Here is a 25,481-nt window from a genome sequence, read left to right as displayed (position 1 = left end):
CAAAAGTAACTTCCTACATGTATTCAAATATTTGATAGGGTTTCATTTTTTGTCATCTACCATTTTAATCTCATGTGCACGCATACGCTATTGGAATCTTTATGTAAAGGTCTTTTTTTTAGAAACCTACTTTAATTTCTTTACTTTCAAATGTTTGTAAGGTCTTCTGTTAATGTGTTGTCAGTGTACATTTTAAGATTTTGGTATTCCTTTTTTCTCTTTTGCTTCTCAATGTCATTATCGGTTGTGTTTATAATTATGTCAAAAAGAAAATTCTGACAAGGCCCTTGGTCCTGATATTGCATGCGAAAGGTCACCAGGTAAAAAAAATAAATACAAAATTTGGACAGGGTGGAGGCTGTCACCAGGAAATCGTGTTACATGTCGTATACGTTCAGAATTAGATAGCACCATCTTGACTTTTATGCTCTCCAAATAATGTGTTGTGCTAACGTTGGTAACTAATAAAATTGAAAAGATTACTATTTTCAAATGTAGGGAGTAAAAAGTGGTCAAGAAAGTAATAATTTGTACTTTGTTACTTTCTACCACCAATAAAAGATGTACAACATATTCCCTCTTCCTGAGGGTCAATTGAATGTTTCGTTTAACATATTTGACACAATAGAAACACGCCAACGTTAGTCATATCACCTTTATTTTCCATTTTCAAACAACACACACACGTACACTCACACACAAATTGAAATGTAAGCGTCACCTCTTGCACACCAACAGACAGTTATAGGCTACATTAGTGGTTATGTTTCAAAAAGAAAAAGTAAACATGAAGGTAGCATTTCAATCATGGCAAACATCCCCACCATCCACCAAAACAGACATATACTATAGAGTTTTCATTTTTTTAGATATACCATTAATAGAAAAAGGCAAAACAATTTCTTTGAATTGGCTTTCCCACCACTCTCTTAAGATGGAATATAAATAAACTCACAGGCTCATGGCGGAAATTTGCGTTTGCGTTTTCATTTACTTCTTTTTTTTTTTTTATCCCCTAACAACAATTTAACTGTTAAGCCAATGACAGCAAGCACTACGGTGGTCTTTTTTTTTTTTAGTAGTTTTAGCAATGAGAGCACACGGACGAGGGAGGAGGTTCACTATTCAGTCCTGACTCTGAAAAAGGCGACATGTCTCTTTCAAAGGGGGGGCGGGGGTGTTGTGTGCTGGAGGTTAGCCCTTAAAAAAAAAAAATCCTCTCTCTCTCTTTCTTTCGTTCTTGTACACCGACAAAATTATTGGCTCCACCTCAACACAAAAGCTTCAAACACTCCCACCGCTGTGTGCTTTTCAATAAATACATACCACGGGCATTCGTTTGCATTTTTTGGTGACTTGAGTGCAATAAAAAAAGTGTTTTGTTTTTAAACATAAATTGAAAAGGAAAACGTGGTTCCATGCTTTGCAGTTGCACCGACTTTTCTTCACCTTGTTGTTGCATAGTCTCCAGTAGTGGCCATCCGTTTTGTTTATTGGAGAAAATGGTCAAACATAATCGGGGCTGTGGCTCAGTTAGCAATTAGCAAAAGAAGGGAAAGAAGCGGCAATTTTACGGTTTCTAAACGTGATGTTTGTACTAAGTACACTACTCCCCAAACGTGAGGGATTAAGCAGGCTTAAAAGGACGCCAAAACTGTCATGAAGGTAAAAAATAAATTCCCCAATTGAGCACCTTGTAGACACTAGCAAGTCATGCAAAAAGCAGTTTCAGTTGGAAAGTTGTCATTTTGGTTTCATTCTGAAAATGTCAGCCAGCTAGCCCCGCCCATTTTGTATTGGAGTGAAACGCAAGAATAACGTCAGCGGCGTAAATGCAAACGATGAGCAGCGCCATACTCGGGACGGCCCACATTCAACACGGACATCAGGTAGGCAGCGGCGTGCACTGTACACAAAAGCTCGTCTCCAGACGCTTTTTTTCCCCACTCCAGATTCACTTCAACTGAAAACGTGAACACTTTTGCAAATACAAGCCAGTAGTTTGTCTTTGGTGTCTGAGAGCAACTCTCATTTCAACTTGTTGATTCAATACGGGACATCAAATTGTGCAAATGTTCATTCGATACGTCTTGGGCGCATTCGAGGCTTTAATTTGCCAGTGGCGTTCTTTGTTTTTAAGAGTTGGAAATGTTTTCAGGTGCGCTATCTGTGTATTCCGGGTCCGCTCGATTAAGAAACAAATGAAGTAAAGAGAAGGATACGCAAGATAGTGATTAAAATAAATAAATAAATAATAAAAAAGAAAGTCAGATTGGTCAAATTGGCACGGACGCAATCCTTTGTGATGCCAACCAGCAAAGTGCAACTCGACTGGCCTGTGGGAGCACCAAAGATGACGTGATCCCAAAAACAAAAGAATACGTTACGAGAATAAGAATTAAAAACAAAGTTAACGACAATCATTACGCATGAGGTGGGAGAAAAAAAAAAATCGATTGAAATGTGCCAGGAGATGCAAAATATTTGTGCCTTTGAGAGGAGTCAGGCGAAGGAAAACAGAAACATTCGTTTTTATGAGCAGGTCGTCAATGAAGAGAAAGAAATCATCAAAAGATAACTGCGTGGTAATAGTGTCGAAAGTGGTGGTCCGCCCCGCACAAAAAAAAAAAAATAAAAAAAATATCCTGCTTCCCATTTTCCTGGCTGGACTTTACCGACTCTGCCAATAACGTTCCCATTTTTCGGGATTATTTCCAAGTTGCCGTCGTGACTTTGTTTTCAGCTTGAGCGGGGTACACACATAGCAACAACCAGGCCAACTTTGAGCTTTCTGAGGTGTGCACCAAGAAATGCAGGTCAAGATGTCTCGGAACCTAACTGGAGGCTGTGTTTGCATGTTGTGTTGTTGCGCTCGGGGAGTTAAACTAGCACTCGTTTCCGAGGCTTAGAATGAGCAGCGAAGCTAATTGTCCTTCGCCCATCCATGGCATTTTGCGTTAAGATAGTTGTTTTTCTTTTTTTTTTAGCATTAATCTAGTGGCCTTTCATTTGTTTGATGTGTTAACGACAAACAGCAGGCAGGCACCCTTTGCATCTTATTTGGAGAACTTTGCTCAGTGATGTCGGTTTTAACAGGCACTAAGAAATACTTTTTCAACGTGTATTTCAATAAGTTTTAATGAGATCTCTCTTTATTCCATTTTGCCACCCACTTAAGAAGCATCACGCACACACTTGCTTAATATGTCCTCATCACGCGTGGTCTCTCACATTTTGGTTCTAAAGCCGAACATTGTGTGTACCCCGCCAAAGCCTCTTTCGCCTTGAAGATGTCGATAATTTGGAGTGTGAGCACATCAGAAAGTTATTGAGCATATGAAGTGTCGCCTCACGTCTCCGCTGACGCAGGGTCAAGAGTTGAGAACGGTGCGGGGATGAAATAAAAAGTCTGAGAAATGCATATTATGTACACAAGCAGCTCTCTGGCTTTTGTTTTTTTTTGACGTTGCTGTTTGGCCACTATAAAATACAACACCTCTCTCTGATTCTCTTGGCCAAACTTTTGCTTTTCTTCTTGCCGTTCTTCTCTTTGCTGTCCTCCATCTTCCTCGCCCGGATCTCCCTCATCAAATCAAAGAACACCTGGGGGGGGGAAAAAAGGTCACTTTCTCCTGTTCGTCAATAGACAGAAAGAGAGAGAGAGAGAGAGAGAGAGGAAAAAAAAAAAGAAACACTCATGGCACCTTGTCTACATTGGCTCGGGTCTTGGCCGAGGTCTCCACGTAGCAGACCCCCCACTGCTCGGCACGGGCCTTAGCGTCGTCCGCGTTCACCTGCCGCCGGTCGTCCAGGTCCGACTTGTTGCCCACCAGCAGGAAGGGAACGTTCTCGTCCTCCTTCACTCGCAAGATTTGCTCTCTGCCAAGCGGAGGAAGAAGGTTGTTCATTTTCACAATCGGTGGCATTTTCTTGAGTTCCGGCATACCTAAAGTCCACTGTGGCCGCAAAAGACTCCAGCTCCGTGATGGAGAAAACGCAGAGGAAGCCCTCGCCGCTGCGGAAGTAGTTGTCGCGGATGGCCGCGTAGTCCTCCTGGCCGGCCGTGTCGAGGATGTCGATCTGCACCTCCTCGCCGTCCAGCACCACCTTCTTCCTGTAGCTGTCCGCTTTGGTGGGCTCGTAGTCTTCCACAAACTACGACATGAGCCAAAGGGAACGGCGGCATACGCTCGACGTGGGGAATGTGTTCAACATCCACGTGAATCCGACACACGCACTTACCTCGTCATACATGAACTGAAGGGTGAGGGCCGACTTCCCCACCCCGCCGCTGCCCACCATAATCACTTTGTGGAGGGCTAAAGAATTCTGCCCTTTGGGTTTTGCAGCTGCCATGACTCGGTGTAGCGAGGGATTCACTCGGGGAGGCTTGCGAAAGGAAGACCAACAACGCCAGCTGCAGGAGCGAGGCTTTAAATCCCTGAAACAAACAAAATGAAGAGCAGCATAATCAGGTTTTCATCTTTTCGTCCTTGAATGCCTGACGCGTCTTGGATGGATTATGTCCTAGAACAACTTTAATGTCATAATAATTGTAAATAAAAGTTGTGAGGATACTTTTGTGTAGTAGAAAACCAACAAAAGTGAGAAGGCCTTTTAACAGTTGTTTTATAGCCAGCCACGCCCCATGACAGTCGACAGAAAGGTTTGAGGAGTTTGCTTGTGTTCGCACACACACAAGCCAGGATAAACCTGCAAAAGCCATTAGGTCATGGAATCAACATTTTACGTTAAATGGGTTGGGTTTTTTTTTTTAAATAACTCGATGCACCCAATTTCGATTGCACATATCCGGGCAGCTGCAAAGCACTGGCAGAACACATAAACAACTGTTTCCACTCACATTCACACCTTAGGACAATTCAGAGTCCCCAATGAAGCCAACATTTGTTTTTGGAGTGTGTGAGGAAGCCCGGGTGGACAAAAAACACACACATACACATATACACGCACCCCCCCCCCCCCACACACACACACACAAGGACAGGGAGAACATTCAAACTCCATACAAGAAGACCGGAGCTGGGATTCAAGCTCTGAACTTCAGAATTGTGAGGCAGCTGTGCAAACCACTCAATCACTCTGCTGCAGTAAAAAATACATAAAAAAATACATTAACAGGGATATTGTATATTAAGCTTGTTTTTCTCATCAACTATTTCACATAACCACCATGACTATACTTGGTAAGTTACACTAAAGCCGCAAGATCCCACTGAAACTTGATTTTGAACATTGTTAGTAAACATTTACGCACTTGTGTGGTTTTTAATGCCTTGAAAAAAACAAATTGAATTAAACGTGGCCAAGAACCCCAAAATGTGACGTAATGCAGTGGGGTAACGAGATAGTCAAGTTTTTCCTCCAATTATGATCGTGGCAAGTGTGTCATTAGAATATTATTTAGATCGTCAGATGCGTTCGATACGAAATGAGCAGCTCATCAAAAATTGTAATGTTATGTTTTAGCAATTCTATTAGCAACTTAGCAGGTGACGAGTCAACAGTCGCAGATAAAAAAAAGTAACAAAATTAAATTAAAAATTTCAGAAAACTAGCTAGCTTGTTTGATGCACGTAGTCGACGTAGCGACTGAAATGACCCTCAGCCTGACCAGTGAGTTGATGGCTATTAAAATACATAAATTAAAAAAAAAAGAAAAGAAAAGAAAGAACCCGATTGTTAATACGGCCAAAAGCCGAGGAGAACACACCATACACAGCAACAGATGTTCGCTGGGATCCTCCCTGGCCGCCCGGTACGGACGTCGGCGGCCACTCGGCCAATTCAGCAGCAGGCTAAGCCGCAGCTAATAACAAATGAACGATGCTAAGCAGCAAAGCACTTCGTGACAGATGAAACAACACCTACCAGGGTTGTCGAAAGCTTCGGGGGAAGTTTTTGAGTTGCCGTGTGAAAAAGGAAAAAAAAAGAGGTAACGCTGCTCGTTAGCTCATGGCTAGTTCCCCAAGCTAGCTCGAGCTGTTAGCAGCGGTGATGTGATAGACGGACAGCGAGCTGAGCTGGGCTGGGCTGGGCTCGACTGGACTCGGCTTTACTCGGCTCTCACTCGGCTTCATGAGCCTCCGCCCTGCCTTCCGACACTTCGTCTACATTCGGCAACACTCGGCAACACTCGGCTCTCACTCGGCTTCATGAGCCTCCGCCCTGCCTTCCGACACTTCGTCTACATTCGGCAACACTCGGCAACACTCGGCGACACTCGACTTCGTGAGCCTCCGCCCCGTCTCCCAAGAACAGTTCACTAATTTGCAATTGAAATGATCGTATATTCTAACGTTTTTCGCCTGGCAGTATTAGTAGTTCCAAAGTGCGTTAATATCTATATCTGTTTATAAAAACTTCTTAAAAATCATCTTAATTGGCTCATGTCTATAAGAGGCTTGCACGTTTGAGCAGGAGGGACCAGGGAGCCCAAGAAAGAAAAAAAAAACTTCACAGTGCAGGTAATTGTGAGAAAGCGTGCTTTTATAGACAAGTCAAACCAAAAATGATTCATTTCCACAGTGATGAGCTCCATCTTATCACAGTTGCACACCAAGTATGCAACCAAGACTTGGAATGAGACTTTGCAGCTGGTTGGGAAATGCATGGTAAGTCATTTTGAGAGCTGGGAATTGACGCCTGGACAGCGTGTCAACTTGCACGGCAGGCTTGTTGAATGTTTATGATGCGAACAGACCGTGACGTCATGCGTCAAACACATTCGGGTCATTGTTGTGGAATGGATGGGGTCACACGCTCCCCCGGCCGGTTGCAAACTCAAACGACTCAATTATCATGTTTTGCTGCATGCAACTTTATACATTAAATCTAAAATATCTTTGCAAATAACTACTTCTAAGTCTCTGAAGAGTTGGGTTAGTCGTCGGTGGAGCAGCTGTATCACATCGACTCGAGATCCTCAAGTAATTGGACAGCCGGGTTCATCAATTAACTGATCAAGGGTTGCTCTAGACCGCTTACAAATAATTTAAAAATGTTAACAGTTTGCGGAAGGCCTTCCTGGATTATCCTGAACATTGAAATGACGAAACAGGTGCACGTAAAGCCCATCCCACTGTCAATATTCGTGTGTGGCGGGCGTGTGTTTACACAAGGATGCCTTTGTCACACAAGTGCTCCATTGTGCCGCTTGTTTTGTGTGTTGTCGCACACACACTTGCTCTTTATCTCGCCATAGGACAAACCCAGAGATGAGTCCAAACCCTGCCACTTGCTTGTTGGTGCGCTGGAAACTCTCCAGGAGGTGTTTCTGGGTAAACAAAAAGAGAAATGAAGTGTGTTGGCGAAACGCAGCTGATGTTGCGATTGTGTGCGTTTTAGTGGCGTCCATCGATGACATGAGATCACGTTTGGAGCTGGTGGCAAAACGACAAGGGTAATAACACGGGAAATATTTTGGAATGTGCCTGCTGTCACCTTCAAGCTGCGTTTGACTCAAGAATACATGACGTGGCAACGTCGATCAAAACACGAGACGATAAGATGTGCGCATTTGAAATAGAACAAAGTTTTGGCATCTTCACTTTAGTTCTCCTTCGACAAAATGGAAAGTCTTGTCCGGTTTAGAACGACTGTTGCTGAAATGCTAACAGTTGCTATGCTAACAGAGCACGTTGGTTTTCCTGAACACAAAAGCAGCTTGATTAAGAATTTGCCCACTGGATTTTGTTCTCGCTTCAAATGTGACTTGCAGGATGGGCTTCCACTTCGCGGAGGCCACGTGCTACCTGACCGCTGACCTGTTCTACGTGGAGGTGGCGCTACTGCCGTGCGGCGCCGTGGACGATGTCAAGTTGGCGCCGCACGGAGGCGCCCCCTTTGTGCGTGGCAGCAATTTTTGAACTTATTATTTTTGAAATTTTGCATCATTGATTGGACTGTAATCTGACAAATGTCTTGCAGAGCAGCGACGTCTTCCTGCAGCTGCTCAGGGAAGGTTGACCGACCCAACGTTGATCTCTTAAACCGGTGTACCTAATAAAGTGACTTGAGGCGGTTATCTGCTGCTTTGTTGACCCACAACAGCTCCAAAAACTTTGCAGAATTCTCCGCCAAACTCAAAGACCTCGCGAGCCAGTATGACATCCCTGGAGAGAAGTGCAATAGTTTTTTTTTCCTTTATACTTGAATGTAGAGTTGGCATTTTTCCGTTAACCGCCTTTTTCCTCTCAGCGATATGAAATTCAAACTATTCACGGCTTTACAACACCTCGGGAAAGACATGCAAGCGATTTCGCATTTGCCCGGGTAAGTGGAATCAAGCCGTTGACATGCAACTAAATTGTACATTTGGGAAGATTTTTAAATCTGCTTCTAGGCTGGCAAACAACAGCCGCCATCAGTTGGACGATCTTAACGACACCTTGTTTGGCTTTCTATTATCTGAAAAAGAAGGTAAACGATGGCGAATTAGAGAAGGAAATTGTCTTTTTGGTCAAAATATGATTGACGTTCTTTCAGATTGCCTTCCGACCATCCAGTTCTACGCCCCACCAACTGGCGACGCGAACGGACGCGTCGGCGGGACTTTAACTGACAAGCAGGCGGCCCAGGTGGCTGTGCACGCTAGTCACGTGACACACACACTTCAGATGGCCTCAGTCGTCCCGTTGCCGCTACAACTGGACCCCGAAGGGTAAAATCAGATTCAATTCCACATTCCATACTTATCTTGGATTGATGTATAAAGAGCATGAAAAGGTGTCCGTGTTTGCCAGCCTATTAAAGAACTTTTATTTTTTTTAAGTACTCTATCGCTATCACAGGAGTAATTAAGCGCTTCCCATCAGTTTTCCTGTTTTATCCCCAACGAGCGAAGTGTCGCACGAGACGTTTCCCGCCTGCTTTGTGCTCCGTCTAAAGCCGACCGTACCCATGCTGAGGAGTTTTGTTGACAAGATCAACCAGATTACACGTTGGTACAACTTTATAAAACTGTTTCCACATGTCGTTGTGGCCTACTTATCTTATCTGAATTCTTTTATTTATTTTTTTCCCAGAAGTTGCAGTACCTGACATGAACCAGCAGTGGGCGCGATTTCACAATCTTCTGGCTGGAGTTTCAAGAAGTCACTGCAGTCTGGAGGATGAGCTTGATATTTCTTTCACTGTGGTATGTACAGTAGACGAAAGATTTTAATTTGTCATGATGCAAGCCTTATGTTTCCACAAAATCACGGCATTTTTGTTCAACTATTAACATTTTTATCATCAAAGAGAGCAAGCCACCTTCAGCACTTTGGATTGGCTCAATAATATCCCCGGTGATAAATGCGGTTGCACTCACTGTCCATGCGTCTTTGTCCAGGCTCTTCCCGGTGATGTCACGCACACGTATGTGTTCCCCGGAGAGGCGTGGGAAGCGGCCTCTCGCGCGGGCACCGTGACGGATGGCGTTCCCTTCACCCACGCCGCGCACGTGCCACGCCTGGTGGAGGTGCTGCGGCATCAATGCGCCATCAACGCCTTACTGGGAAGCTGCATGTCGCAAGCGCCAGGTAGGCAGGGTTGCGGAAAATCTCCTCGGGAGAGGTCATGACGTAGCTTGTGGTTTAAGTTTCAGATTGCAATCAACATTTTGAGGTACGATCTGAGGCTGACACCGACTTCTCGGTGACGTTCCAACGGCCACTCAAAGACTCCCTTGCCATTTGTGAGCTCTTTTAACACCACAAAAATCTAAACTGCTCAATATTTTGTTAACTTGAATGAATTCCGTCGACAGTGCTGGTGAGCATTCCAGATTCTCACCGGATTACGTGCAGATTATATGGCGTGGGGATTGTCGATTCCTCCCTGGATGAGTACATCACCGATATCATGAAAAGGTTGTCTGCTTTTGTTTTGCACGCCGCAGGACAGAAATGCTGGATATCTCAATAAAACGCGTTTTGTTTTTTCCAACGCCAGCATAAACGTTAACTAAATGATGCTCCTCATTTTACTTCAACATAGAGAAGCAAATATTTAGATTTGTGGCTAATCTGCTTGAATGAGAGTAGAATATTTGTTGTAGGTGCATGTCCATCCCTCTGACCCTCCAAGCGTTGTGCGAGAAGATGAAACTCGCCTCCGAAAAGGAACCCACGACTCCCGAGTGCGCACCCGTGGAAGACGCCTCACCCGCCTCCCAAAGTGCACCGGAGAAAAGCCCGACGCAGTTGTCTGCCAACGAGAGTCCCGACAACCCCGCGGGTGTCGTGCCGCACTGACTGACTGCTCTACTTTGACTCCATCTCGAGGACATATATTTTGAATTTTCAATAAACGGACGTCTTAATTATTTGGTGTAACAATTAAGAGTCAGTCTTTGTACTTGACCAGTGAAAATCTGGTTAGGTGGGCGGTGTTGGTCATCTACAGTAAACCATACAAGACAAAAGCACAAAGATTAAAATAAAAAAAAATGCTTTGCAACAATAATCTCAATGCTGCTGTCCCTGCTACTCACCCACCAATGAAAATTGCGCTTGGTATTGTGCCTGGCCTGCGTGGATTTCGTACGTCACCACCAGACAACTGCTGCTCGGCGGAAGTATCCAATGACCTGTGCAGAGCCTATTAATAGAAACATTCCAAAACGTGCGCTAAAAGCATTCACTGACCCCCCCCCCCCCCCCCCCCCCCCCTCAATGTTGGTGTGAGAATCCAGCAAATGGCAGTGGCGTGCTTATGTGAAAGAATCTGAGGCGGCACCAACCATGCAGCGAAGGCCCATTTAATGTTTCGGACCCACCTGAAATAAGGAAGTCTACAATAAAAACATTTGTATGACTTTGAATCATTGAAGAAAACGTGACTATTCTGCAAGCTAAACTCAATCATTCTAAAACGCATATTCAAGTCTTTTAGGCGTTTTTCTCGGTGGCCAACAGGTTCAAATGACTTGTAAAGTTTACTGGAGGTGCAATCTGAGTTTTTTTCCCACGTGGAATCCTTGTGACATCATGGTCAAATGTCTTGCAATTCATATTTAGAATTTTTAGCTTATTGATGCCTCTTTCAACAACTTTACGAAAAATGTTTGGGCTTCTCTCCCCTCGCACTACAGCGCCATCTGCAGGATTTCACCACTCAAGTCACGTTTGACTCACCCCCGAAAAAAAACCTTTTTATAGCCGCATTTTTGTATTCAAATGAGCACTCTCTCGCCACAGTCTCAATTACGATGTTCGCCCATTGTTTGCAGACTTGCTGCGGTCCCTTTAAATTCAAAAGACGCGAGGCTCGTGTACGCCGCGGAGTCAAGCTTCGTGCGCGTGCACGACGTCCTGCATGTTATTACCGAGGCAGCCAGACGACAACAGCTGCTTGCCATTTAGGACACCTCCAGAACTTTTTTCCCCTCTCCCACTGTTCTATTCGAAAGTTGTTGTGCGCATGCGCAGAAAAAGGGAACGAGAGGGGACAGGAGGAGGGAGGGAGGATGTAGACGCGCCGAGCACCGCTGGAGGAAGAAGAAGGACAAGAAGAAGAAGAAGAAGAGGCTGAAGGCCGGGCCGCGAGGCGTCCTTCTCGCGTCCACATCTGGATTAACTATTTGGACTTTTGGAATCTGCGCTCGAGTTTTTGGTGCTCGACTATGTGTCCTCTCAAATGGGTGCCAACAACGGAAAACTGTATGGAAGCGAGGGTGAGTGCTCCCAAGTTGCGACAATGACTTGAAGAATACTTTGTTGGTGCGCGCCTGAAATGACTCAAATACACGTTTGGATCTCTCTCATCCTTTTGAAGGGGGCGAGTCGGTCTGAAGGCAAAAAGGGGGGCGCGTTTAAGGCACTTAAAGAACACCTTTGTGCATTTACGTTTTTCTACGTGCAAAACAAAAAAACAGAACAAACTAAACTCTGCCCCCCAAAATTTGCACAAAGTAAATGTAAAGAATGCAAGCTACAATCGACACTGAGCAGTAAAAGTCAAGTGACAAGGGTGGAAAAGTTGAAAGGACCTGCATGATCCATATTTAAGGATACATATGCAGAAAAGAAAAGAATAAATAACCAGTGTGAAATATCATGGAACGTGCATGCTTACGTGCAAGGTTGGCACAGCTAACCGAATCATGAAAAAATGCCTTAGACGGGCTAACAGAAATTAGCGAGGGTCAGTAATTCAAACAACTGCTCCTTTAACACGGCAGAGGCGGGTTCAAAGTGCGCGAGCGACGCTTGATAAAAGACAATTCCTGACATTTCTTTGCTTGCTGCTCTCTTTTGAACGCCACATGCAGAAAAACCACCAGAGGAAGCGAAAAATTCATCACCGAATGCAGAGGTCGGGTCTCCAAAAGATTTTGCGCATGTGCAGGATTGGCAGAATCGTACAAAAACGCACTTTGGATCAGATTTCTTAGTGAGTGTTCTCACTTTCTCGTGGTAAAGAAATGGACGGCTATTGTATAACCTCACTTTGACGACATGAAGAAACTCTCACGCAGTTGTCGAAATTAGAAGCACAGCCTGCTTGCTTCAAGCGTTTTGTCACATATTTTGTTGCTTTTGTGACACCTCAAACTAAAAGAAACAACAAAAACAAGAGTTGGGAAGGGTCCCGGAGGGCAAAATGATTCATTTAAAGCTACACAACTTAGAAACATCCCACGAGCGACACTGACTCACCGCATGGCTCAAGTTCAACGTCGGCCATTCACAGACTTGCATCATTTTGAACACATTTCGATCATATCGATAATGTACAAGTTTCCCCCCTAATCTTGGTCTTCGGCTCAAAAGCTGTGCTGATCTCAAATCCAAAGCGACGCCACGTCGCCATCTGGAGGCGTCTATTTGTCATCACAATGGTTCCCCAAACTAAACAAATTTACTTGACTCATTTAAACGTCCACGCACGTGACTTTCAAAATCAAATATCTTTTGGACTCGCGTCATCTCGAAAAGACTTTTTCTTGCATTGTGGACCAGTTCTTGCGGCTGGTGACGACACGGTTTCGTTCTACTTGTGCTGACCCGAGAGAACTTTCTCCATCTTGCTGATAAACAGAGGGAAAGTGCTTCACCGAAATGGAATGCAGCCCAAATCTGGGGAGCCACTTGAAACTCTTTGTTTTTTTTGAAGCGTGGATGTTGTGATTACTCCAATCCCAGACTGCCATTCCGCAAAAGCGATACAATCTCCCAAGTTGAAATGTCAACCTCACCTTCACCTTAGACCTAATCTTCCAACATGGACTCACTCCCCCAAAATCTCGGGCTGCGTTATTTCGGTCCGCCCAGCCAAAATGTTTGGATAAATAACATTCCGGCGTGATCCCGTCCTAAGTCAATACCGGCGGAGAAAAAGATTGAAAGTTGTGATGTTTAAAATAACAGCGCCGCCACTCAGTATTCCCGAGGAACGGGACTCGGACAAGTTAAGTTGCGCCACGCAATGCTTTTGTCGGGAGTTTGAAATCCGAAAAGCCACGGAGGGCAATCCATCAAAGCGCACGTCAACAAGTGGAAAGCCGTCCGCCGCTCTCAGTTTGGCCGCCGTACCAAAGCGGCAGCAAAAGGACGGCCGTCAGCACCGATGTCGCCATTCGCTTTCCACTTCAAAACGGAGAGGCAAGTTGTTGGAGTGGGCTGGACAACTGACACAAAAAGACGTCTGCTAGCTTAATGCTAATTGATCCCGCCAAACGCCATAGACGGGCTAACGGAAATGAGCGTGGAGTTTTTCTTGTATTTTTGTGTCATGCCGCTCACTGTGCGCGTGACATCGACGGCGCGGCCCGGAGCGATCGGCGCTGAGGAAGCAACGCGTCCTCGCCGTCATCGTAACACTTTGAGGGCTCCTGTCCACATCCGTTTTCAAGCGCGACTCGACAATTAATCATCCTCGTAAGAGGCTCTGCTCTCATTCGACCGCTGCGGAACGCGTACAACATCTCACAAAAGTGAGTACGCACCTCACATTTAATTTTTAGCCAGCGCACTTTGCAACCGCGAAAAGTAGTCCTTGCACGACTCGCACAACTTCAAAGTGCCTCAACACGCAGCCATTAAAGTCGAAGCTGCTGGCAACCAAAGTGACTCGACCCCAAAATGAAACGCTCCAAAATGGGCCCATTTAGTCCATGTTGGTCTGCGGGTGCGTTCAATTTTGTGCAATAACTTTTCACGGTGGTCGCTGCACATTCGCGAAAGCTCGCTGAGGATAAAAAAACAAAACAAAACTGCAATTTGGACAATATTTTTTCAAAATGTGACTTTTGGTGAGACACTGCAACTTCTCAAGCCAGCCTCCTCCTCCTCCTTCCACGAAGGACGCTCACACGCACAACAATCGCTCTGTCACGAACCCGCAAAGCCACAAGCTCCCGGCAGAGCTCCTCGCTGCAGGGCGGACAAAAGTCAGACTGGGCGAAAATTCATTTCTGCCTGCATGTGACAAAAAAAAGACGGCCGTGCCTATCTGAGTCACAGCTGGACTCGAGTGCAGCAGATGTTTGTTGCTTAGCGATGTCAGCGCGAGAAGCAGTTCATGTCAACACCTTTTTTGTTTTGTTTTCACCATCAAACCAAACGACTTTGATCCAAAATCGGAGAAAATGGACGCATAAATTCACGTGTCGCTTTTCCAGGCAACTTCAACTGGGCGTGACAAAAAGCCCAAAAACACGCAAGTGATCATTTTCTGTCCGCCAATCAAAAGGCCTTAAGACCAAATTTGCATACCAAACGACGCCTCTCGGTAGCGTCGCCGCGCTTCGGTCCGGTCGCGGTACCGACGTCTCGGGCCTGTCGTGCCGGCTGAGAGGAGCGTACTCCGTGTCGGGAAAGCCACGGGGCGCATTTATCATCCCGCCGGAGGAATGAAAAAGCCGACACACAGACGGACGGGCAGTCTGCCGTCACCGTGACGGACAAGTCTTGTCGTCCGTGCGTTTGAAGAGCTCCGACTAAAGCTTAGCTCAAAACACGGATAATCGTGTTCAAAAAATATTCGCCCCTTACAAAGTGAAAAAAAAGAAAAAAAACTGTCAACGTAAATTGTTTTGGAATCCTTTGAGCTGCGCTTCTTCTTGCTTGTCTGATGCAAAGTCGTCGGCAGACTCGGGATGGGCATTTTTTTCACAGGCGTGGATATTCCAATATAGTTTCAGCAATTCACAGTAGTTAGTATGGTGTCCACTTTTACACAAATGTTGACTCTGCGGGGACAAAGTTGTACTTGGTTCCTTTCCTCCATCATGAGCTGCGAGCTATCAATTCCAAAAGCCGTGATATGACGCGCTTGCTTTTGGCCGCGGAGAAGCGTGTGCGAGCTCATCATTTTTTTTTTTTTTTCAAAAACATTTTTATTGCTGGTGACGATGGCTCAAAGGCATTCAACGGTTTGTTTCCGCTTCCGAGTATCAAAGTGGCGCGCGGGGAAAGCCAAGGCGGCGTGACAAAAGCGCAAAAACATGACGGCACCGGAAAAAAAAAAGTTTGTCATGCTCAAGCTGTCACTGTCCTCTGCAGGCAAAGGGAGCTCCAGCATCTCGTCCGACATAAGTTCCAGCACCGAACACACGCCCACCAAAGCTCCCAAGAATGCGACTCCCAGCGAAGGTAAAGCATCTGGTGCTCGTTAAAGCGAGACCCCACCACCCCCCCCCCCCTCGTCTTCTTCTTCTTTGTCTCCTCCCACCGGCCGTCTTCCCTCCTCACCCACATTTGGCGCTGCCTATTTTCGGAGAGGAACCTGTTCCTGCGATCCTGACGCAAACTCTCGGCAATTTGAGAGGACATTCCACTCCGGCTTCCCCCCACATTCCAAAAATATGCACCTTAGCTTGAGTGATGACACGGGTGTCCAACCGACAGCGCGGGGGCCATTCGCGGACTCCATGGGTCCATATGAATCTGATTAGCAAACTGTTCTACAATAATCCAGTAGTCAGATACAAATCAAATATATTTATATATTTTAGTCATCGTACTTAATGAGAGGGTCGATCGCATCCTGATTTCATTTCCAGACGACGTCATGGTTGCCGTTGAATTTGTCTTGGTGACCTCATCAAAATCACTCGGTTGTCAAGAAAATGGTGAGGTCTTACATTTGAATTTCTTTTGTTTTTGTAAAATTGTTTTCCTCAAAAGGATAAGCGTGATTTTAGCATCTCCCCCACATTCCGTGTGGTTGAATTAGAGGCCACCCGCGGGCACTGGACGGTCCCAGAGGAGCACATCGGTTGCCCGCAGGAGCTCCAGGTTGGTCTTGAACGTAAACGATAACCGGGGGTCTCACCGTACTTTTTCCGCTCCATCAACATTTAGCGAAAGATTCAGGAGCACCGTTCCCCTCCTGAGTTCTGACTGAAAGTGTTATTTTGTTCTCCACGCTAAGTGGCAGTAATGACAAGGTCTGCAACCACCACTGCCGCAGTCCAGCAACCCCCCCCCCCCCTCGCTGCGCCTCCCGACCGCCACTCCTTGTTCACAACATCCACGTAGTGTTCCACGCGTAGACGCACACACGTGCACATGACACAGTTGTCGCCCACCCAGTCTGGTGGTCCTCCAAACTAATCCGGAAGCCGTCTGGGCCCTTTCGCTGCCGTCTTCACACTCTTCTTGGCTCTTATACGCTCACAATGACTTCCACTCGACCGCTTTACGAATTTTGGTCGTGGACGTGTCGTAAATTAGAATTTGGGTTCCCAATGAAAGATTAGAAGGAATCGTGCCGTCGACTCCGGTCTCTCAATTTCAAGCCGCAAAATAATGCCCGTCATTCCCAGAATGAGCTCCGAAAACATTCTTGGAAAGTTGCTGTCCACAGAACGCAGAGAGGAAATGAAAGCCAAAGTTTTTTTCCCCCAAGATTTTCTGCCATCAGCTGTCCTTTGCTTCCATGTGAGAAGTCAGAGCAGAGCGCGCGGAAAAACAAAAAAAAAAAAAAAGTTGTTTTCGTGAAGGAGAAGGAGCAGCACAAAGTCTTGCTGCGGAAGTGGCGGCCATCTTGTTTTGTAGTCCCATTTTTTCTAGTCGGCTGACGGGAGCTGGCAAAATCTGCAATTCTCGCTGACCTCTTTGAAGATTTGGCCCGAAGAGCATCGGTGTTGTTTTGGCTGCGATGCTTCGGACCCACCGCCCCCCCTTCCCTTCCCTCAAATGACACGGCCGTGTTCAGGAGCAACTAGAAGACGTTGGTCCTGGTCGTGGCCGCCATTGATCGACACCCCCGGCTTGACGACACGACCGAAGCTCCGTCTTGTAATTAGCTTGACACACATTTCCCCAAACAGGGCTCCCAAATGTTTACGAGTTGAAAATATAGCCAATCTTTTTACAGCCCCACCAGAACCGCCGCGGGGTTGTAATTAGGCGCAGTGGTGCCGCGAGCAAAGTGCTAGCGTGTCATTAACCCGGCCGAGGAGGTCATGTTTTTGGTGCCATTCGTCTGTCTCGCCGAGCAAATACAGCGCGAGCATTATCTTTGTGTGAGGACACGGGTGGTGACATCACACACACACACACACACACACACTCGAAGAGAGAGGAAAAAGGACTTATTCAAAGATCCAGGTCAACATGTCGTCCGGACAAGAGGCGTTTTTATTTACTTGCGGTCGTGAATATCCAAAAAAAACTTTGCTTTCGGGTTCTCGGTTTGACGCGTCTTCAGGTCCGAGCTTGGTTGGTTGACGGTTGAACAAGTGTGAGAATTGTTGCGGTCCGGTTGAAGTGGGAGTTGCGCGACGCAGAGCCGGAGCCGTCTGCTTCCTGCGCAAGCGGCAGCATTCAGCGCCGCCGATTGTCCTCCGACTCGTGCGCTGACCTCAGCGCTTCCTGGAGCGACGCGTCGCCCGATAGCACGGCCGCCACACTGCTCGCTAACGTCCACTTCCTCGTATTCAAATCCCAGGCAGGCCGTGATCTTTTCTTGTGTGTTTTCAACGCGTCTTTACAGAATCTGTCTGACGTGAAAATGTTTTTTCAAGAAGCAGACCGACACGTTCCCAGCCGGCGGAGGTCTCGCAAGGCGCTCCGTCGACTTGACAGGCCTGAAAAGAATCCCCGCGGCTTGAGTTTGCAGTCGCACTGCGAGGCTGCTCGTGCACTTGTCTCCATCTCTGCTAAAGTCTGCGGCCGCTTCTGCCAATTTAGCTTCCTTCCTTCCTTTTTTCTCGCACCACAAATAATCCCATCCAACCCTCTCGTTCTTTGAACGCTTCCATTTTATGACTACTTTTTGAAAAGAGCCCGAGTTCCTCATTTCATTCTGACAATTCGAACGAAGAGACTCTTCCGAATGGATCCGGCTGCCACGCGCGGCTGCGGATCCGATTTGGCTATGAGTGGCAAATGACTGCAACCCGAGCGTGCGCGCCAGCGGCCTTTTTCATTCCGGCGTCCAAGGTAAAGACCAGATGTTTGAGTCGTTCTCCTCCGATTTCCTGCGGCACGTTGAGCGGTCCGGCATGTGCGTAAACACGCCGTTTCTGCATGGCGACGGCGGCCGCGCGCGCATTCCACTTAGTTTGTTCACCAATGAAGTCAACGTCCTCTCGGTCACGTCGCATGTTCTTCATCGCGAGTCGCTACGGAGACAAAAAAAAGCGCGGCCGTGCAAACCGAGCACGTTTCTGATTTGCCCATTTTCCAGGAAAACGTGTCGCGCACTTTGCTTCCATTCGGGTGTGAGATTTGAGCTCTCGGCAGAGATCTTTTCAAAGGTAGCCTCCAATCAGGTGACTCGTTCCACAAAAGTCTGCGGATGTCATCAGACGCCGAGATGGAGTCGGGGTCCGGAATAGCGATCGGGCAAGAAGGACGTCGCCGTCCCGCTGACAATACCGACACGCAAATCCACATTAGGGCCGGCGTGGCGTCCGTTCGTCAGACGGACGTTGACGCGCGTCGTACAACCCGGCTGACGGGCGGCGGGGTCGCATCGCTGAGGCCTCACAATCATGGTCGCCGTTCGGCAGCCAAGCGCGGAATCCGCCTGCGCTTGTCGCGTGGCGTCCCCGCAAGGTTTGATTGCTTTTTGTTGTCTTGCCGCTTCAGGTTTGGACTCCAGCACCAGGACGCTGAGCACGCCCAGTCCCGGTCTCAAGTCGTCATCTCTGTCTTCTCCGGCGCTGTCCAGCAACGGCCATGACACCGACTCCACGTCGTCGTCCTCGTCGGCCGCCGCCTCCGAGACGGTGGCCGTGGTCCACCCTCAGCCGGGCGGCCGGGCCCGCGCCCGCGCCCCCAGGGGCCACTCGCCCGTCGACATCTTGCCCGACGGCGTCCTGCTGCGGATCTTCTCGCACCTTCCCACGAACCAGCTGTGCCGCTGCGCCGGCGTGTGCCGCCGCTGGTACAACCTGGCGTGGGACCCGCGGCTGTGGCGCGTGGTGCGGCTCGCCGGCGAGCCGCTGCACGCCGACCGCGCCGTGCGTGTGCTGACCCAGCGGCTGTGCCAGGACACGCCCAACGTGTGCCTCACCCTAGAGACGGTGGTGGCGAGCGGCTGCAAGCGGCTCACCGACCGCGGGCTGCACGTGCTGGCCCAGCGCTGCCCCGAACTGCGCCGCCTGGAGGTGGCCGGCTGCTACAACATCTCCAACGAGGCCGTGTTGGAGGTGGTGTCGCGATGCCCCAACTTGGAGCACCTGGACCTCTCAGGTAGGGCCCATGGGCATCTGGCAACTCATTCGGTACACTTAAAACGTCTGGCGCTAGGTAACAGGTCCTGCGCTGGCACACATCCATTGATCTAAATGCGTCAAGCCGCGACAGCTGTGGGCACTTTGACGCGTGTGAAAAGTCCCGCTTGAGCACGGCCTCGTTGCCGCCCCCTGCAGGCTGCTCCAAGGTGACGTGCATCGGCCTGACTCCGGAGGCGTCGCCGCCGCGCGTCCAGCGGATCTCCGTCCGCTACCTGGACATGAGCGACTGCTTCTGCCTGGAGGACGAGGGCCTCCGCATCATCGCCACGCACTGCCCCCGCCTGACGCACCTGTACCTGCGGCGCTGCACGCGGCTGAGCGACGAGGCGCTGCGCCACCTGGCCCTGCACTGCCCGTCCATCCGCGAGCTCAGCGTGAGCGACTGCCGGCTGGTGGGCGACTTTGGCCTGCGCGAGGTGGCCCGTCTGGAGGGCTGCCTGCGCTACCTGAGCGTGGCCCACTGCGCGCGCATCACCGACGTGGGCGTGCGCTACGTGGCGCGCTACTGCCCCAAGCTGCGCTACCTGAACGCCCGCGGTTGCGAGGGGCTGACGGACCACGGCCTGGGGCACCTGGCGCGCAGCTGCCCCAAACTCAAGTCCCTGGACGTGGGCAAGTGCCCGCTGGTGTCGGACGCTGGGCTGGAGCAGCTGGCGCTGCACTGCGGGGGTCTGCGCCGCGTCAGCCTGCGGGCGTGCGAGAGCGTGACGGGGCGCGGCCTGCAGGCGCTGGCCGCCAACTGCTGCCAGCTGCAGCTGCTCAACGTGCAGGAATGCCAAGTGTCGCCCGAGGCGCTGCGCTTCGTGCGACGTCACTGCCGCAAATGCGTCATCGAGCACACCAACCCCGCATTCTATTGACAAACGCTCGGCCCCACGCGCAGACGTGCCTGAACGGAGCCTCGCCGAATGTATTTCACATATTTATCTGTACAAAAGAGAGATACAAGTGACTTTGCCGCGATTTTCTGCTTTGACATACAAGCGCTCCATGTTGGCAGCAAAGGACCGCGCCCAGCTCACAAAAAGTGACATATTTAGGATCAAGTTTTGCCAAAATGATGAAACAGCCGCCCATCATCATCACGTGACATGAAGTAGAGAACTTTTCCATCAAGGAAGCCAATGTGATGTTGGCCGGATGTTTTTCAAGTTTGCTGCCGCCATCTAGTGGTGACGTGTCTGAAGCGCACTTGCATCTCCAACACATCTCAAGACTAAAAAAAAAAAACAAGGCGCCACGGTATAAAAACCGTCCCACAATCTGCTTACCTAAAGTTGTTCATGGGAATGATGCTAAAGGCAACTTTTTGTGTGCACATTTGACTTATTTTGTGGTCACCGCAATCACATTTTGAAATGTAGTCATGTCTTGCGCTCGGTTCGGGTGTCCTTCAAGTCTGGACAAATTAAATGGAGTGAAATTCAATATTTTACATTCACCTTTAGCTAGAAATGCTTATGCCGGGATTCCTGATCTCAGTGATTTGAACTGGCTACAAATTGTTTTATTGACGCTCCGCTCCCCATATGCACTTTTTTGGAAAACAATATGATGGCCACTTTGTCTCTCATCTTTAGGGCCACCGTGTACAAAAAAAGCGTCAACACTTTTGCAGCAGCTCGCTATAGGACACTTTTGTAAATGTAAATTCGGTTTTGGTGTGAGCATCCTTCCGTACGCAACGGGACGATTTCTAATGCAACAAAAAGCGCTCAAACCGCACAATACACTTAACACAATCTTGTGACAATCATCACACAATTAAAGGACTCTCACATTGAAGCACACAAACACTTTGCTGCTCTAATTGTGCCAATAAAGTCCACCAATGCCTATCACGACCTTTGACTTTGTCTGTAAAAAAACATTACGATGACACTTCCACCGCCTTTATTGGCATTTCTAGTGGGAGTTTGAAGAGAATATTGTGGAACTTTCCGACGGTTCATAATCTCGGAACAGCATGTCATGATGAATGCGCATTTCGCCTTATTTTCCTGGCTGTCCTCACTTGTGAAATGGATTCGACACCAAGTCCAGGTTCATGGTTCTGACTGCTTCTTTCTTGGACTTCATGCATATCGGCTGGTCCAGAGATGAATTCTGGATGCCCTATTGATTTGTTTTTATCTATTTTTTTAATCTCAGAGGACCGATTACGCCACTTTAAAATATTTGCCAGTTTTCTTTTGGTGGGGGGGCGTCAGAGAGAATGCGAGAGGAGTACGCAATTGTACAAGATTTGTAGTGAGGTAGAAGGAAAATACATTTATTTCGTTCGAGCTAACCAAAAACGTACTTTGTATTTTTTGAAATCGGCAACACGTGCATATTAAAGTCAGTGCTACATTTGAAGGGAACACGCAATTCACACTTAACGCCTCTAGAGGGCGACAGAGATTTCCCAACAATGCCCCGCTGCCTGCCTATCTTACCAAGAAAGTGATTGTGGCCAATTGTGATTCCCAGCACCTTTCTCAGGACTCCAGCAAGACGCCTGGACTTCTTCCCTCATGGGTGAAGTCTCTTTTGGACGCGGGCGTTGCGCTGCTCAGCCGGCTTGCAAGTGCAGCCCACCACGGGATGTAGGAAGCGGGTCCAAGTGGCCTAAACAAGCGAAGTGAGCGAATTCGCGTTCGTTCTATTGCGGAGCCTTCACTAGGACACCTTGTTGCCATGGCGACACTTTATTGCTCATGTTGAACACATTTGTATACCTGTGATTTAAGAAAGTGCAGCTCGTCTTGGGCTTTGCTCAGCTCCTTCTGCAGCTCGCTGTTTTTGTGCTGGAGCTTCTCCCGGTCCCCTCGTTCCTTCAGGAAGTCTTCCTTGAACACCTCCGCCTGGACAAGGACACACACATGTGAAGGCACGCACACACACGAGCTCACGTTTGTGCAGGAGGGTGCTGACGAAAGCGAACCTGATGTTTCCACAGGTCCTCTGGAGGTCCGCGGCTTTCATCGCAGGTCTGAACCGGATGTAGTCGCTCCTCCAGCGCCTTTTGGGGCAAGCAAAGCAGCCGCAATTCACGAAGTTATTAGACAAAGGCAAAGAAAACGTTTTTTTCAATAACCCTTGGCCTCACTTTATTGAGCCGACTGATCTCCTTTTGTTGATGCTGCCCCTTTCTCGTCAGAACGCCGTTCTGTGCCCGCAGTTCTTCCGCTTCCGTTGCTGCTTTGAGTAGTTCTGAGTTTACAGGCTGGAATGAGGTGAAAAATATTTTTCATTTGATATTGCTGAATCGTAATTGGGTAATCCTAAATTTTTCAAAGCTTCATGCATAGAATCCCAAAAATATATGCATGTGAGTTTGCAGCTACTATTTTATTTATCCACTTGAGGTCGCCATCCTCACGTTCTACACTGTAGCGTCTGTGATGTTAAATGAGTGCATGCCTTCATAAGGCACATCATGGAAGTCAGCGAATGAGAATGAAGAGTTGGGTGATTGCGATACCTTAGCCACGTCAGCGTGTGTTTAATTTGTTACCGTTGGTTCAAAAAAGCAATTTCAAGATCACAAGTGCTTCTCTGTCCTTGACTGCTGGTAAAGAATTTGAAAAATTAATCACCGCAAAATCATGTGATAATGCAAATAATCTGGGATAAAATAGTGATTTTTTTATTTTATTTGCCGTGCCGTAAAGCCTTGAAATTGTAAATAAATAGAAAAATACATTGAAAGAAATATTTGGAGTTTATTCCTGCATTTACCTGAGCTTTTATTGTCTTGGACGTACTCGTTTGGCGTGTCTCTTTTTTAACGTCGCTGTGGTCTCGTTGTGACGTCTGGAGACTCAAAAGCTGTCAAAAATTAACATGTTAAAATGTCGATAAAGATTTTTTTTTTAAATGCCCAAACATCATCAAAGCACCTCGTTCATGTCTGAAAATCAAGGAGAAATGGTGACCCCCCCCCCCCCCCCCCAAAAAAAAAGAATGTGATTTAATGTATTCTAATGGATTTCATAAAAAAAAAATGTAGTCAATATTTTGGACAGCTGAACGTTTTAATACTGTAATTTGTATTTACCTTGTGTTGGTAGAACGCCACCATGGTCTTGTACTCCTTCGCCCATTTCGCATTGATGGTCAGCAGCTGAGGCAAAAAGGAAGCAAGGTGACCAAAAACCAAAAAGTTGACAAAAGAAACATTTAAATGAGTAGAATGTTTTCATAATTAATAACAGCTAACATGAATAAATTAAAATGACATCGCAAACTATTTTCCTTGGTTGGAAGCTGGAGAATAAGCGTGCGTTCTGACTGAGCCACATGCTGCTTCACTTGATCTTTCTTCCTCACCTCTTGCCGTTGCCGCTCCAGAACGAAAATCTGCGCTTGCATGCTGGCGTCGCGGCTCTAAAGCAGAAAAAGGATTCATGAGGACAATATATAGACGAACGGAAGCGTTGAAACGTGAAGCTTTACGGGATGTGATGAAATCACGTCCCGTTTTGGACTTCTTCTTTTCATGTCCTTGGGATTTCTCTTTGAGATACATTCCAGTCAAAAAAGTTATTGGATGACATCACAAAAAGGTTCTGTTTGGAAACGTACTAAATAAATACAATACTTGTTGTTGAGAACATTTCTTAAAAATAAATCAAATTTGAAATTTCACATTTCATTCTATCAAGATGAAAATTGAAAAAGAACAATTTTAACACATTCATTTATTAATGTTATTTCAACATTCTTGAAAAAAAAATTGAGGAAAAAAATGTGACTTAATGAATGATTTTAAAATGTTTTTTTTTCCACAAATAAATATATCATGGACGGTTGGGAAATCAATCGAAGGAAAAAGCTCACCATGTGCAGTTGCTCACGTGCGGCTCACAGTGCAGAGACGCCTTTTGCCTTTTGCCTTTTGATGATGACGACCCCCCCCCCCCTCCTGACCCACTTAGTGGAAGAAAGTACAAAGAGTCGGTAATAAACGTCACTTTGAGGGCGCCAATCATGACTGAGAAAGAAACTCGACGCTGCAGAAAAAAAAGAAAGAAAGAAAAAGCGACTCCAAGGGGTTTTTACTGGCTACTGAAAGAAGGTGTTACTTTCCTTGTCATGTAAAGAACCGAGCCCCCCCCACTCGAGAACACCTTGTGCTCTTTCACTTTGGGAAAATCACACATGAGCTGGTTACTTTTCACAATCTTTTGTTGCGAGGCGCCGTGTGAGTCAGCGAGCCTCGCTCGTTCCAGGAAGCCGGCCGGGGAGGATCTAGAGGAGGAAACACGCAGCGGCTGACTGCCAACAAGAGGAACAAGAAAAGAACATGTGTCCATTTAGCGCTTGCTCTCCATTTTGACGGCTTTGACAGGATGTCCCAATTCAGAATGGTGACGTATCGCCTTTTGCCATCGCATGCCAGGCTGCACTTAGGGAACGACGCGACGTATTTAAAGCAAGAAGAAGAAGTTGCAGAGAAGGTCCCGGCAGCTGCATATATTCATGTAAAAGTTGTTTGTAATTACGTACATGCAATGAACATCGATGCTAATTTCAAAAACATTTTCCATTTAATGTTAGCATTAAGCTAGCCGACGTGCAAGAAACGACTGATACATTTTGGTTGAACATTAACCTTTTTTTTGTGTACCGATTTGATTTGATTTGATCGTCACACATTTATGGATCGCAACAACTTTGAAAAGTGTCTTTTCATAAATTTCGATGTGTTTGAAGAGTGTGGGATCGTGCGCACCCCCTTAAACAGCGCCAAAGAGGCGGCGCAACACCAACCCGCTTACCGGGTTTTGCTTTCCGA

The 25,481-nt window shown here is 47.2% G+C and overlaps 4 protein-coding genes across 12 annotated transcripts; 2 read left to right on the top strand and 2 right to left on the bottom strand.

Moving 5' to 3' along the window:
• Window positions 1-641: 641 nt before the first annotated feature.
• On the bottom strand, window positions 642-6,060 carry ralaa (RAS like proto-oncogene Aa). 2 transcript variants are annotated; one of them, XM_088283486.1, is made up of 5 exons: window positions 5,893-6,060; window positions 4,243-4,441; window positions 3,947-4,155; window positions 3,705-3,879; window positions 642-3,603 (listed from the first exon to the last, which is right to left on the bottom strand). In XM_088283486.1, exons 2-5 carry the CDS (start codon window positions 4,354-4,356, stop codon window positions 3,481-3,483), a joined length of 621 nt encoding a protein of 206 aa, XP_088139612.1. In that variant the 5' UTR covers window positions 4,357-4,441; window positions 5,893-6,060; the 3' UTR covers window positions 642-3,480. The 2 variants fall into 2 exon arrangements, with proteins under 2 accessions (XP_088139612.1, XP_088139613.1); XM_088283487.1 differs by lacking the exon at window positions 5,893-6,060 and adding an exon at window positions 5,735-5,881.
• On the bottom strand, window positions 6,039-24,589 carry LOC148318697 (TNFAIP3-interacting protein 3-like). 4 transcript variants are annotated; one of them, XR_015839960.1, is made up of 13 exons: window positions 24,524-24,589; window positions 24,014-24,070; window positions 23,742-23,807; window positions 23,423-23,512; window positions 22,791-22,907; window positions 22,626-22,703; window positions 22,420-22,545; window positions 22,138-22,309; window positions 10,503-10,594; window positions 9,335-10,404; window positions 9,060-9,155; window positions 6,194-7,297; window positions 6,039-6,116 (listed from the first exon to the last, which is right to left on the bottom strand). XR_015839960.1 is itself a non-coding variant. In XM_088283485.1 (8 exons), exons 1-8 carry the CDS (start codon window positions 24,524-24,526, stop codon window positions 22,214-22,216), a joined length of 633 nt encoding a protein of 210 aa, XP_088139611.1. In that variant the 5' UTR covers window positions 24,527-24,589; the 3' UTR covers window positions 21,978-22,213. The 4 variants fall into 4 exon arrangements, 1 of the variants encoding a protein (XP_088139611.1); XR_015839958.1 differs by lacking the exon at window positions 6,039-6,116 and having other exon boundaries at window positions 6,233-7,297; window positions 10,499-10,594; XR_015839959.1 differs by lacking the exon at window positions 6,039-6,116 and having other exon boundaries at window positions 6,233-7,297; window positions 22,175-22,309.
• On the top strand, window positions 6,208-10,330 carry med1l (mediator complex subunit 1-like). Of its 4 annotated transcripts, XM_088283482.1 has the most exons (17): window positions 6,209-6,488; window positions 6,550-6,635; window positions 7,226-7,301; window positions 7,369-7,423; window positions 7,742-7,809; window positions 7,852-7,868; window positions 7,951-7,984; window positions 8,091-8,145; window positions 8,221-8,295; window positions 8,366-8,442; window positions 8,509-8,683; window positions 8,838-8,962; window positions 9,048-9,160; window positions 9,356-9,545; window positions 9,605-9,700; window positions 9,773-9,875; window positions 10,064-10,330. In XM_088283482.1, exons 2-17 carry the CDS (start codon window positions 6,552-6,554, stop codon window positions 10,257-10,259), a joined length of 1,539 nt encoding a protein of 512 aa, XP_088139608.1. In that variant the 5' UTR covers window positions 6,209-6,488; window positions 6,550-6,551; the 3' UTR covers window positions 10,260-10,330. The 4 variants fall into 4 exon arrangements, with proteins under 4 accessions (XP_088139605.1, XP_088139608.1, XP_088139607.1 ...); XM_088283479.1 differs by having other exon boundaries at window positions 6,208-6,488; window positions 7,742-7,868; window positions 9,611-9,700; XM_088283481.1 differs by having other exon boundaries at window positions 7,742-7,868; window positions 8,091-8,124.
• LOC148318698 (F-box/LRR-repeat protein 7) lies at window positions 11,342-21,540 on the top strand. Of its 2 annotated transcripts, XM_088283483.1 has the most exons (4): window positions 11,342-11,680; window positions 15,513-15,602; window positions 19,050-19,655; window positions 19,835-21,540. In XM_088283483.1, the coding sequence occupies exons 1-4, from the start codon at window positions 11,644-11,646 to the stop codon at window positions 20,557-20,559; spliced, it is 1,458 nt and encodes a 485-aa protein (XP_088139609.1). In that variant the 5' UTR covers window positions 11,342-11,643; the 3' UTR covers window positions 20,560-21,540. The 2 variants fall into 2 exon arrangements, with proteins under 2 accessions (XP_088139609.1, XP_088139610.1); XM_088283484.1 differs by lacking the exon at window positions 15,513-15,602.
• Window positions 24,590-25,481: the final 892 nt, after the last annotated feature.

The sequence above is a fragment of the Idiotropiscis lumnitzeri genome, chromosome 19 (assembly GCF_059441095.1).
Source record: "Idiotropiscis lumnitzeri isolate Australia: NSW breed Sydney's pygmy pipehorse chromosome 19, RoL_Ilum_1.0, whole genome shotgun sequence".
Lineage (NCBI taxonomy): Eukaryota > Metazoa > Chordata > Actinopteri > Syngnathiformes > Syngnathidae > Idiotropiscis > Idiotropiscis lumnitzeri.
This window is presented reverse-complemented; position numbering and strand designations above follow the sequence as displayed.

Excerpts from the sequence above, each read along its gene's own strand:
- med1l (XM_088283478.1), top strand. The coding sequence starts at position 6,552 with ATGAGCTCCATCTTATCACAGTTGCACACCAAGTATGCAACCAAGACT. Across the intron at positions 6,636-7,225 it reads AGCTGGTTGGGAAATGCATG|GACAAACCCAGAGATGAGTC; the intron begins GTAAGTCATTTT and ends ATCTCGCCATAG. Across the intron at positions 9,876-10,063 it reads ATCACCGATATCATGAAAAG|GTGCATGTCCATCCCTCTGA; the intron begins GTTGTCTGCTTT and ends TATTTGTTGTAG.
- ralaa (XM_088283486.1), bottom strand. The coding sequence starts at position 4,356 with ATGGCAGCTGCAAAACCCAAAGGGCAGAATTCTTTAGCCCTCCACAAA. Across the intron at positions 4,156-4,242 it reads TTCAGTTCATGTATGACGAG|TTTGTGGAAGACTACGAGCC; the intron begins GTAAGTGCGTGT and ends CTCATGTCGTAG. Across the intron at positions 3,880-3,946 it reads GCGGCCACAGTGGACTTTAG|AGAGCAAATCTTGCGAGTGA; the intron begins GTATGCCGGAAC and ends TCCGCTTGGCAG.
- LOC148318698 (XM_088283483.1), top strand. The coding sequence starts at position 11,644 with ATGGGTGCCAACAACGGAAAACTGTATGGAAGCGAGG. Across the intron at positions 11,681-15,512 it reads AAAACTGTATGGAAGCGAGG|GCAAAGGGAGCTCCAGCATC; the intron begins GTGAGTGCTCCC and ends TGTCCTCTGCAG. Across the intron at positions 15,603-19,049 it reads GAATGCGACTCCCAGCGAAG|GTTTGGACTCCAGCACCAGG; the intron begins GTAAAGCATCTG and ends TTGCCGCTTCAG.
- LOC148318697 (XM_088283485.1), bottom strand. Across the intron at positions 23,808-24,013 it reads TGGAGCGGCAACGGCAAGAG|CTGCTGACCATCAATGCGAA; the intron begins GTGAGGAAGAAA and ends TTTTTGCCTCAG. Across the intron at positions 23,513-23,741 it reads TGGCGTTCTACCAACACAAG|CTTTTGAGTCTCCAGACGTC; the intron begins GTAAATACAAAT and ends AATTTTTGACAG.